The following is a 13,284-nucleotide window of genomic DNA, read 5'->3' on the forward strand; positions in this document are numbered from 1 at the left end:
AGCTGCGCGCGCAGTCAGCCACTTCCAGTCGGGAACGCAGAGATCGGGAGCGCGCGCACATTCCAGGAGTGTAACCCCACTACTCCTTTTCTTTCCCCCCGACCAACAGTTTCACCACAGCACAGCTTGCACTGAAGAGAAACGCGAAAAGAAACGCGTGGGAACTAGAGCTCACGTTGAACTACTTAAAGAAAAAGGACTCTCATCTTGAGTATAAAGACGGAAATTTTATTGGATTATAAAAGTAAATGGTTCAGATTAACATAGTTTATGTCTTTCAAGATTCTTTTAGCAGTGACCTCACTCTCCTGCTATGATAGCTTACCTTTTGTCACTGAAGGAGTAGCTCTAAAAACTTGAGCAATGAAAAGAGCAAACTAGTACTTCATGCATTACTTTATTTTATGTTTGAAATAACACGTTTTATCCTCAAATCCTGCTGCAAAAAGAATTCATGGCCCATGAACTTTTTTTTAATTTAACACATGTCCATTGATCTAAGCTATTCCACTGTAGCGCTGGCTCAATATTTTGAGTTTTGTCTTGCTGCAAGATTAACCTCAGTCTCTTACAACCTCTGACAGGTTCACTTCAGGACTGACCGATGTCTTCTCCTTACCTCTGACCAGCCTCCTTTTCCCTTTTAATGAGAACCTTCCCCACAGCATGATACTGCCAACACCACCTTACACTAAAAGTAATAGCTTTTTCAGGGTGCAATGTTAGACAAACACAGCATTTTACATGTCGGCGAAAAAGTTGAGTTTTAGTCAAAGCTACCTTTCTTCCACATGCTTGCTGTATCACCTGCATTGACTAATGGGTGCCTAAACACATGACATCTTAGTTCCTTCTTTTAATGGCATTGTTCTTTCCATTATCTGTTGACAATCAGATGTGCCCTGCTTTTTCCATTTTCAGATGATGACTGGAAGAAATGTGTTAACAAGTTGGAACATCGTTTTATAGCCTATCACTGCTTTAAACTTCTCGTCTATTTTCTCCCTGATCTTGTTGGTGTGTTCCTTGTTTTTCATCATGTTGATGGTTCACTAAAGCCTCAACCTTTTACTATTTTATAAAGGCAACTGATTGCATAGAGTTAAACCTATGGGAGTTAAAAATGGGGAATATTCGCCACACTTTTCAAGATGTTATTTGTAAAATAATGTAAAAAGATGCCTCATTTTTCCTCCATTTCAAAATGATGCACAACTTTTTGTTGTTCTATCGCATATTGCAAAACTTCACATTTGTGTCAAAACAAACATTAAAAACAGAACAACATTGCCAGATAATCCCTGTTTTTGTTTGGATGACACTTCAAGATGTTTGAAGAAGGCCTTTTGCTCATTGCAGATGAAGAATCACAGCTGCTTGAAAGGTGCAGCCTGTTATTAGACATGTTTGAAAGACACATGCCCGTGAGCTCAATTAGCTGTTGTTTTATGTCTGCAACATTTAATAGAATATAAACAAGCAGGAACACTGGGATAAAAAAAAAGATGGAGCATTAAAATCAAGAAAACAAGTAAAACACCTGAGCTTAATGCAGAGTTGTTTGAAGTTCTGAGCTTCAGATGGTTAGTAAATGCCACGTCATTGATGTTTCTCCATGCCTTGTCTCTCTCCTAAAGTTAGTGTCACATGGCTTTGTGGGGGGTTTTTTGGAATTCCTTAGAACAATACCAGAAAAGCCAGATTATGCATGAAGTGTATATGTGACCTCAATAAAAACAGGCCACAATCAGATATGTGTACATGAAGTTTTTGCTCAATTAAAAAAACTTAAATCAGCATATTTCTTGTTAATTTACTTAATTTCTGGACTTTCAATTTTTGTTTTAAGTTTTCGCCTGCTTAGATATCCCCAGAGAACAGTTTTCTTCTCTTTATAGCCGATCTCTGGTATTTTATGTACTGCTGACAACTAAAATGGTACAGTTTTAGTTCAGTTGTTCCACTCTGAAATAAAGATTTTCTGTTTCCTGTGTTCATCTACCAAGACACTGCCATTCAGTGTCTTGTAGTTTGATTTCCTCAGAGGCAAAGAACCTACATTACAAAAATATCACCCAGCCAACTGACCCAGGAAACACACACTGAATAAAGCAGTTTAGTGGATTTGGAGGATAATATGTCTCACCTCCACTTTGATCGATATCTGCTAAATGGGAGATATTAACAGTTATACGATACAATGTATAAATTATTATCAGGAACTTTGAACACCCAGCTTTATTTAACGCAGCATTATGCAACAAAATGCAAAGAGCATAGTAATTATTGATCAAAACAAACCATACTGCAGCATAAGCTTTGGACAGATGGTGATCTAGTTATCGGGCGCTTTCTGAGATTTCTGTCATCTTTTCATGTGGCCCAAGGAGATATCCCACTTACAGTTTCAATTGGATGTAACACAAAATCCTGACTTTCTATATTATTTTGTTTTTATGCTCCCTCACTGGTCTAAATGATTTAAAGAATGTATTAAAAGCACGTTGTCTGTTTTTGTACATACACTGATGTCCTAAAGCTTCTAGTGAGATGTCTTTGGAAAAATCTCAGTCCTCAGGCATTTCCTCCAGAGTTATCTGCATTCACATTCCAACTGAGACGTCATTATCTGATATGTGGAGCTTTTTCTAAGTTTACTTACATCCACACTCATGTTCATAGGTTATGCAAGCTCTTTGTTGCTCTTTTCCCCTCATTTGTATTATGGAAATCCATGGAGTCAGACTCAGTTATGGAGCATTCAGTTTTTGATCTCAACTTCGTTACTCTAATTTTGCTGTTGAAGGAAATACTTCTGCAGCAAAAGCAATATTTCAAATTTGCTTCATTCTCCAAAGGCATACATTCAAAATACCAGCAGTCTGTTTCCAAATGCTCAGACGCATTAAAGATTTATGCAGCATGTACACATGAGGGCTCCATGTGTCTCCGTGTTTTACTTTTGGAGCTCGCAGGAATATTTCCTAGCAACTGGAGGTCTGAAATGCCCCACAGCTCTCCTGGCTTGGGATAACGTCCAAGCAGCAGTGGTCGCTGTAGCAACATGTCAAACAACACAGAAAGAAAAAGAAAAGGAAAATGTAAAGAGAAATTAGCAGGTGATCTGGTCAGAGGAACAAGTGGAGATCGTGAGGAAATCTTTTATTTTCTTTGCAGCGAGGGACAAAGCAGCTCTCATTGTTGCATCTCTTATTACTTTGGAGAAATGCATGCGAGCTTATTTACTCACAGTAAATGAAACCACCCACCTTTAGTACCAGTACGTTATCAATCTTTGAGATATTGTTTCATCATTCAATTTTGGTTTTATACATCTCCAGAAATTTGTGTTTCTCAGCCTTCATGATGCCATTTGTTCTAACACCTCTAACACCATGACAGAACAGCTACATTTATACTTATGTTAAATTACACACAAGTTGACTATATTTGCTTGTTAGGGTTTTTCAGAAGGCAATTTCATTTATTGTATGTTATTTAGAGGAATCAGAGTAAAGGGTGTTGAATACAGACACTCCCAACCCTTTCCTAATTTTGTGTATGAAATCACAAGATGTGACATCTCTTACCAGCAGAATAATATCTGTGACCAGTAAGTTTTAGGTAATGGTAACAAGCAGCAGTGCATCAACACCTCTTCAATGTTTTGATGCAAAGCAGCCAGAAGAAGATGGCATGCTGCACTACAGGAATGTGTGTTTTGTGTTGTACATGCCCTAGCTTGAACCCGGATCTGTATCCCTGATATTTACTTTAAAAAGATTTACTTTAGCAAGCAAGGGCAAGACTACAACAGCAAGTACAACAGTGGGGCACTGGCAACAAAATCCTAATCTAAAGTCCAACAGTGAAAAGATTAAGCAGATGATTTTAGGCCGTCAGACGAAAGTCCACGTTTTTGTTAATTTGGATACAGGAGAAATGATCCTTCCTCTGTTTTCTTTGTAACATGATTTTAATAATTCCATGTCTCATAATCCCATCAGTTTACCTACACAGACGCAATGCTGCCCTCTTGTGCAGAGAAGATGATTCTGTTTTAGAAATGGTTTCAAAAGTAGAAATGATTAAAATTTTGTGTGGTAACTCATTTAAGATGAATTTACACTTTATATTTGTAGAAAGGGATTTTATTCTGTGATGGCTTTGCTGGTATGTACTGACCTAAACAACATTATACTTCATAATATCTGCATTTTATTCTTTATTTCAAAAATATAATATTAAAGTAATTGTTGAAAAAATAGCAAACTGTGAGTCCATTGGATATCAAGGAGAAAAGAAAACTTGTGTTAAGATTTTATTTTTTAAAGCTAGTTCAGTTGTTGGACTATCTCTTCTATGAACCAAAAATAATTTACAATTGTTTTTTTTATATTTCAAATTCTTTCACCACATCAGTGTTTCCAGGAATTTCTAATTAATTATCAATGAATTTCTGTTCCCTGATGTACATTTTCGACATGAACCATAGGTCAATTTCTGTCTGCCAAAGGCCTCTAGTGTCATATTTTGAGACAAAGTTGCAGCAGGACAATACAGATGCATGATGAAGCTGGAGATGTATTTATCAGTGTGCCCCTGGCAATTTTTTAAAAACAAAAATGATTCACATGATGATTTTTCAAAATTATTCAGTGTGGCATAATGCTTCTTTAATGGCAGTTTAGCTTACCAAAAGAGAAAGAAGCGAGAGAAATATCCTTTGTATCTAAAAACGTGCATTAGGCAACAAGTGATAAAAATGTGTGGTAACAAATTATGACTTTTCTTTTACAACGTTGCCAGCACAGACGGCACTGCTGCACCGCAGTCTTTCTGTAAAAGTTTGTTTCCTAGGTAACACAGAAAAGCCAATTACCCTTTCATTATGAGGCCTCTTCTTACTAAGCTTGTTTTTTTTTCAGGGCAATATGGAAATGTTCCCACTTAAGACACAATGTCAATCCCCACACTACAGTTGCAGTAAAGCTGCAATAGTAAAATACATTGCTGAATGCACACAGTTTGTGTGGCTCAATTCCTTGTACATTAACAGATTTTCATGAGATCCCTGTCATGACCTCAGTCTCTTTGCTTTACCATGATTTCTGTGTCATGTTTCTGTTTCTGTAGTTCATAACTTTCTGATTTTACTTTATTATTTTCTGGACAAGTAGACGATATGTCAGATGTATTTATATTATGAAAACGGAGATCAAAGAGTTTGATATTAACTGTACTGTACACAAATCAATCATACTTTACAAGTGTGCAAAGAGTCCTGTGCACATATTATGTGCATCTTCCCATATGCATGGTAACCCAATAACTCCGAACCTCAGAAAATTTTATGCAAACTGTAGTGCAAATCACAGCACATTTTAACCTGATAATTACAACCTGATACAGTGTAGATTACTGACTCTTTGCTTTGGGTTTATCTCAAACACATCGACTCAATTCGGCACCTTCCTCTCGAAGAGAAACTCAACTCATGAGGAAGAAACAGCGCCCTCTAGAGTCCCCATCATGACGGTCACAGAAATGTACAGGTCTAGGTATATGGGAAATGCTAAATTGTTGTTTTTTTCTGTGGTAGCGACTTTACGTTTTTCTTACCTTTTAAATCTGAAAACAAAATTCAAAAAATTCCAATTAATTTTGAGAAAAGCAAAATAGATAAAATTGCATTTTGTAAATTAAAACGAAATTCGAAAAGCACCTGGCAGAAGGCTGTGTTGTATCAAACTGACTGCACTAATTTAGCAAAAATAAATAAATAAAAATGCGCAAAGCAGAAGCAAAAGTGCTGTTGTGCTTGTGACCTTTAAACTCTAAGAGAGAATCATAGATCTCGACTCTGTCCTACTCATCTTTCAGAAAGCTTGTCAGCTTTTTTTTTTAGAAACAAAGACACTTTGTTTCTAAGAACAAAGTGACTTTGCTCACGCCTTTTTTTTATAACAAGATTTTCTCTTCCCCAAGTGAGTGAGTGAGCGAGTGAGCGAGTGAGGTGAGGAGTCAGTGCTGAGTGAGTGAAGGCAGATGAAGCGCAGTGGTTGAAGCAGCGCCTCCTCTCCTCTTCCTCCTCTGCAGCAGCAGCGTCAACAGCAGCGGAAACAACAGGAGTTTTCACTGGATCAGACACGATGGTAGCAGCGCACACATCCTCTCATTCGTCGGAATCTGCAGAGTGGATTATTTGTCTGGATAAAAGGTAACCACATGCTCCAGCTTCTTATTATACGATTTTATCATTTGGCTTCTCCTCATCTAGGAGCTTGGCGTTGTGTTTCAACAAACACGACAGAGGCGGCTGTGGTTTTAATTTCCCAGCGGAACTTAAATAGTGCATCCTTGGACAGCTCCAAGGTTACCGTGTGCGACAGGAGCCTTTGACCTCCTGTTTGACAAACGTTACAGTGAAAGATCTGCTGTTGAGTGGGAACGCTGAAGAGCATGGTTTTATTTTTTTAACCAACAGGACGTCCCCATCATTAAGAATCAAGGAGAAAAGCACTTACCTCAGTTGAATTTGTTTCGGTTGTTGCCGATCTTAAAAAACCAAAATGACACAACTGGACTCATTTGTTCAAAATGAGTTTAATAAAACAAATATTATTAGGTAGCAATTGTACGATCGTATCCAAATTCCACACTAAATCCTACTTTCATTAACTGATATAATATCCACATCCCTTGAGCAGAATTATGAGCACATTTTCATATCAGAGCTGATCTCAGGTATAAATAATGCAACCAATCAAGTGTGCTGAAACAGAACACCTTAAAGACCAGAACTGATGGTCTTTTAATGTCCCTCTGATGTAACTTTGATAATGGAGCAATTTTACAGCGCACTCGTTCTCCATTTCACAGCAAGCCATTTCTGCAAGCCCGATTCCTTTGCCACGTTGTTAGAAATGTGGCTCAGTCAAACATTCAGAGATACTCTTCTCACATGAACAAATAAACAAGACATCAAGGGCCTGGATGTTCCTAGAGATACAAGTGGAAACACAGTTCTTAAGTTTAAAGTCAAATAATGGCCACAGCTTTAAAATGTTAGAGAAAGAAGAAGCCATCACTCTGTTCTGAGTATCAATGAAACAAAACAGAAAATATTCAAACGTCTGGATCGAAGTAAGAGAAAGACTTAAGCAGTGTTGCAGGTGAGGGTCAAAATTGATTCAGTCAAGTATATCACATGTACAGCTGGCCATAACAGCTAAAGGTTGTTCCTCTTGTGCACTAAAAATGCTTGACATGAAGGGGCTGAATACTTGCAACAGCTATTAAACATGTAGGCTATTAAATTTGACAAAACTTCTGTTATTAGTCATGTTGAGCTATTTCAGTTCTTGTTGGTTTAGTTTATTGCAAACAGCTACTAGTTTCTACATTTTTCCCCAAAATCTGCTAACTCTGCAGCATGTCTGGAATTCCTTCCAGGCATGTTCTAAGTTTTACTTCTGCATCCACAGAAGCTGCAGACGTTCTGGCCACTTGGTACCTTGCCTGCAGTTTTAGCAGTCCCCAAAGACAGCCAAGCCCTAAATACTTCCTTCTGCTGGTTGAAGGCGTTCATTGCCTCCAATTGCTGCCACAATAAACACCAAAAATATTTAGCAAGCTTGAGAATATTTCAAATTGGATGTAAACTTAAAAAAAAGAAAGAAAAAAGAGCTCTGCAGCGGAATCTGCAAACTTCTGACTATAGCCAATCAAGGTTTCACACCTCTAACATAAAAAAAAAACATTCAAATAGGTTTGAGTTGAAAATCTCCCTTAAAAGGTCCTCTGCCTGGTTTGTAACAAGTCTGTGCATCAGCCTTCCCTGCAGAGCCAACTCACAAACAGGTAGGAGAAAGTTACGTGAGCTGCCCAATTTCTCGTCCAAGACATAACTAGAGATCCTGTGATGCAAGAACAAAACTTGTCTTTACTCATTAGCTGCAAAGCAAAGAATGATGCCATCCCATTCAAATCAGTTTCAAAGCTACAGTCACTTGCTACAATCACTACAATTATTTTACCAGGATTAAGGAAGACATGGTTTTGTGAAGGCTTTTATAAAATAGTAACCATTATGTTACACTTTTGGCTCATAAACACGTTTTATATGAGAAGCAAAGAGGTTGAATATCACTCAGAGACAGAAAGGAGGCAGAGATACATCAAGAGGTGCAGGATGAAGAAAGCAAACAGTGAGTGGGTCCAAAGTTCATCAGCAATAAAAACCAGCAAACTGATGTATTTACACACGAGCATCCGCTGGTTGCTTGCAGAAGCCACACGCTCCCCTTAAATCAACTGATTCTTGAATCTCTTCCAGCCAATTAAACCCTCTTATCGTCGCCATTCTTGGTTGAATCAAGTTTGAATGTAGAACCTTTTCTGCCCAAAACCTACATGAAACCCAAGAGAAATATTTCATTATTAGGTCCAAATCTTGAAATTTAAATGAAGTGGTCAAAAAGTCCATCTATAATATGAAGTCAAATCAGAGAAAATATTTATGAAGTTTGAGAATATTTCAAATGGTTCAACGTAAAAAAAAAAAATTGACAAAAAAAATACGATTTGCTCCAATGAATGTCTCCAAGTCTTAAATTTCACAGTCAGAGAGTGCAATAAAGTAGATCCCTGATGCGAAGCATTTGACCCAACAACAATTTGGCAGATAATACATGATGAACAACTATTAGTTTCAGAGTAGAAGACACTTAGCAAAGTACAAAAACGTGTTTTTAGAACAACAGCGAGCCATAAGCTTTTTGTTTTGGCTCATTAATGGTCTTCGGTTTCACTTTTTGAAACGACAGTGTCTTTTAGGTGCTGTAAGCTGCATTTCAACCGCCTACATACATCAGGGGCTCTTGATTTCAAACAGAGGCAGTGTAACAGAAGCTAAACAAATACCATGCAATCATGAAAAGGAAAGGATTTAAGCACAACAGAACAAACTCACCTTGTTCACTCTGCATGTAAAACATTTAATAGGATAAGGATACAAAGTGTAAGAAGAATTTGCCCTTAGATATGTTTTTGTTTTCCTTATTTGTCTTGTCTGTCTGAAGTTTTTGACATTAATGAAATAGAATTTTCATAAAAGCTATTCAAACCTGCCTAACCCATCATGAAAAAATAATCAACCATTAGTTAAATTCTCATATACAATTCTGTTTCCTTCAAAAATTTTAAGTGCTTTTTGTATCTTAAAATTATAAACTATTTAAACTACTACATGAATGCATTTGGTTTTCATAGACACTAACCTTTAAATATCACCTCCTTATTTTTCCAAGTTATTTCATTTAAACTTTAGCTTTCATCTCATGTTGTTTGAGTTTTTGGTGATGTTAATATTTGACTTTTTAATTTCATTTTCTACTTAATTGCTGTGTTTGTCCAGACCAGCAGAACGCTCGGGTGAAGATGTCGACATAATCCTGGCTCGTCTGAAAAACGTGAAGGCTTTGGAGAGATTGCACCCCCGTTTGCTGCAGCAGATTTGTTTGTGTGGGTTCTATGAATGCTTGGAAAAAGGGATAACATGTAGGTTAAAATTCACCAGATAAAAAGATAGGCAGCTCATCAAAAATTTCACTGATCATAAATCTTTCGCTTGGCAATATTTTCTTCGCAGTGTTTCGGCAGGGAGACATTGGTACAAGTTGGTATGCTGTCCTTTCTGGTTCCTTGGATGTGAAAGTGTCTGAAACATCAAGCCATCAGGTACAACTTAAATGAATGTGTTTCATTGAAATCCAATGATTCATTTATTAAGAACTTTTGGTTTGACTCTATCTATCTATCTATCTATCTATCTATCTATCTATCTATCTATCTATCTATCTATCTATCTATCTATCTATCTATCTATCTATCTATCTATCTATCTATCTATCTATCTATCTATCTATCTATCTATCTATCTATCTATCTATCTATCTATCTATCTATCTATCTATCTATCTATCTTCTATCCATCCATCCATCCATCCATCCATCCATCCATCCATCCATCCATATATATATTGATCAGAAATGCAATTTTTAAAAGGGATTAGCATTCATGTAAGTACAAAGAATAGTAAAAAACAGTTTGTTAATTATTTTAATTCTAAGGGGTTGCAGAATTTCAGTAGAGCTGAAAGAAGAAATGTTCAGCAATCTATTTGAGTTATTAAAGATGAAAGAGCCATGAAAGGAAAAGAATGAAGGTCTTATACATTAATTTTTATGCAATTGAAAATCAGCAGATATTTCTCTCACCTCTAGTCTATTGAAATGTTAACTCTGGTTTCCTGGATCTCAGGTTATAAAAACTTTAATAAAGTGAAAAATTTAAGTGAATCATCAAAGAAAAAACAAGAACTTCGTCAAATGTTAGGGTTAGTACACTTTTTCACACTATTATAATCAGGACAGCCGTGCAAAAGACTGCAGGCTTAATATTCAACAAGCGTCCAGCAATACGTGGGTAGCAACCCACCCACAATGCACACTGGCTGAAGAGTGGGTGTTGATTTTCTTTTGTTTTCATGGGTGAAAATTTTCATTTAAGGCTCTCCTCATACTCAAATTTTTAGAGGTATTAAAAAATAGAGGAAAGTGAAAAGTGTGTGTGCTAATATAGGGAAAATAATAGAAAAGCATTTTTCTATAATCTGAACTAATTATGATTCAGAAACTAAAAAATTAAACATATTAGGGATGATTATACAGCTCTGGAAAAATTAAGAACCACTTAAAATAATCAGTTTCTCTGATTTTACATGTTATAGGTATATATTTGAGTAAAATGAACATTGTTCTTTTATTCTATGAAATACTGACATGTCTCTGAAATTCCAAGCAAAAATTTATTTTCAGAAAATGAGAAATGGTCAAAATAACAGAAACAATGCAGTGCTTTCAGACCTCAACAAAACCAAGTTTTTATTCCTTTAGAAACAACAATATTAATGTCTTAACTCAGGAAGAGTTCAGAAATCAATATTTGGTGGAATAACCATGAGATTTTCAATGGTCTCTTAATTTTTTTTTTCAGTGATGTAGATTTTTAAGAAAACATAAAAATGCAAAAATATGGCAAAATTGGTTCACATTAGAATCATTCTTCTTCCAAAAAGCTGATACAATGCCATAAAAAGGTTAATAAATATTCTGCAGAGAAATGCTAAAACCTTAAATCTGATGTAGCATGAAGACGAGAAAATTTTCCAAAATTAAAACTCCTCAGGACGTTTAGAAATAGTGATGCGTGACGCAGAACACCTTGTCTGCCTCTCTTGCAGGATGCTGTCACTATTTGCACGCTGGGGACCGGCACAGCATTCGGAGAGTCGATCCTGGATAACACTCCCAGACATGCTACGATTGTCACTCGGGAATTCAGTGAGCTCCTACGCATCGAACAAAAGGAGTTCAGGTCTCTCTGGGAGGTGTGTTATGTGAGTTATAACATAACACATAGAGTGACTCACATATACACATTAACACAGAGACGCTCACATCCAGTCAAATCTTTTTTGCAAAACACATTTTTTCGCTGTATGTCCACTAGGTGGTAGTGTGGTACAGAGCCTGTTTCTCTTCTTTAGGAGCCAGCTCTTGTTTTAAATAGGCTTGTGCATAATTGTATTAGAGGACAATCATAGTCAATTCTGTTGCTATTATTTGTGAATGGCAACAGAATTGCCATCCAAAGCCTTGAGTTGCTTTAACTGATGATAACAGTCAGTGGATATTGTTGCAGATCATCTCGCCTCGTACCTCCCTCTTTATACCAGACAGGCTTCCTGAGAGAGCCAGCCCCTTTCCTCTGGGACCACAGGGCATCAGTAAGTTAGATGATGGTCTTTGTGTGTTGGTGTCATTGTGCCGGCCAACAGCAGTGAGGCTGACAGCTTGGCTCTTGCAGCACACAGACAAAAGATCCCACTGAAAGACCACCAGGATAAACATTTCAACTCTGCCCTGAGGCGGCATCTTCAGCAAGGTTAGGCTCAAATGAGATTTTACAGCTGCTCTTTCTGATGTTTACATTATCTTAGGCTGTTATTAGATGCTGCTGAATTTAGTCTTGCAATGAAATTATGTTTGGCTATATTTGCTATCCAGCATTTTTGTAAGTTTTAACTCACCACTGCAAAGCTGCAAATTTCATCTTTTTGCCTCATTCACATTTTGAAACTTGTTTTTGTTGTAGCTGGGTTTTCTTTCTTGGGTGTTTGTTAGACTAATGTGTTATATTCTCTTTAAAATGTTTGCACAGGATAAACTGAACTTGATTTGAAGATGTGTGCATGTAATTATGCATGAACATGATTTAAAATGCCTGTTATAAAATTGTAGTTTAAGGCCTGAAATGCAGACATCTTTAAAGCAGATTCAGAAGCAAAAATCTGTTGTTAAATATGCAAACAAGACAGCATAACAAGAACATTGATGACAGCAGAAGAGTTTGAGGAATTAGAGATGAAATCTTGGACTATATGTTCTAGATAATGGGATTAGATGGTGGAGAAATAACCAAGAGTGAGTATCTACCCACTCTCTTCTGCTTATCTGAGATTTGAGATTGAGCCTCATGTGGTACACAGAGGAACCCCTCTCTCCGATTCTCCTGTTAATTCTGAGATGTCACAAAAAACCAACTCTGTCTGACTGAAATTATTACAGGAAGGGCCTAATGAAATGCTTAAGACTTTTCATGGGTCCATGTCGAGATCTCACTTTGGTTATGAAAGTTGAATCAAAAAGCATCCTCTATTATCTTTTTAAGAACCTAAACTCATGGTGTCGGGCCTGAAGCTGAAGCTCCAAGGTGCAGCTACCTGTGATCCATTTCAAGCATTGGAGCTGCTGATAAAACCATGACTTTTGTTCTGATAGCACTTCAGCATGAACTGATGATTATTAATGATTTGCATTTTGAGGCTAGGCCAAGCTCCCTAAAGAAGAAGAAGCTTGCTCTTTTGGTCATCATCCATGTCATAAGGATTAATACTTGTCAGAAATGTAAACTTTTCTTGTTCAGCTCCAGACCACTAGAGCAACAGGAGCATTATGACTTGCGAGGAAGAAACAAAAACATTTCAACTTTTCTGAACGAGGCAGCGACAAATCCCTGATCAGTAGGAGACAATTCACCTTTTTCCAGTTGAGGATGATTGCCTCAGATTTAGATGAGCTGAATGTCCTCTCAGCCAAAAGAAAATATGAAACCCAGAGGTTCCCAAAAATTTCTGTTTGCTGTCCTGTTGATAAGCC

At 37.0% G+C, this 13,284-nt stretch overlaps 1 protein-coding gene across 3 annotated transcripts in view; it reads left to right on the forward strand.

The window, feature by feature from the left end:
- The first annotated feature begins 6,108 nt into the window (after positions 1–6,108).
- rapgef4a (Rap guanine nucleotide exchange factor 4a) overlaps positions 6,109–13,284 on the forward strand; it is a 32,762-nt gene continuing 25,586 nt past the window's right edge. The window contains exons 1-4 of one of the 3 annotated variants that reach the window (XM_055032259.1): positions 6,109–6,220; positions 9,419–9,561; positions 9,653–9,741; positions 11,307–11,453. In XM_055032259.1, the coding sequence (XP_054888234.1) occupies positions 6,153–6,220; positions 9,419–9,561; positions 9,653–9,741; positions 11,307–11,453 (447 nt within the window). In that variant the 5' untranslated portion in view covers positions 6,109–6,152. Of the gene's footprint in view, positions 6,221–9,418; positions 9,562–9,652; positions 9,742–11,306; positions 11,454–11,817; positions 11,853–11,917; positions 12,011–13,284 lie in introns of those variants that run through there. The other 2 variants (XM_055032264.1, XM_055032263.1) reach the window with 2 other exon arrangements.

The sequence above is a fragment of the Poeciliopsis prolifica genome, unplaced genomic scaffold, assembly GCF_027474105.1.
Source record: "Poeciliopsis prolifica strain line A6 unplaced genomic scaffold, Auburn_PproV2 SCAFFOLD007, whole genome shotgun sequence".
In the NCBI taxonomy this organism is placed as follows: domain Eukaryota; kingdom Metazoa; phylum Chordata; class Actinopteri; order Cyprinodontiformes; family Poeciliidae; genus Poeciliopsis; species Poeciliopsis prolifica.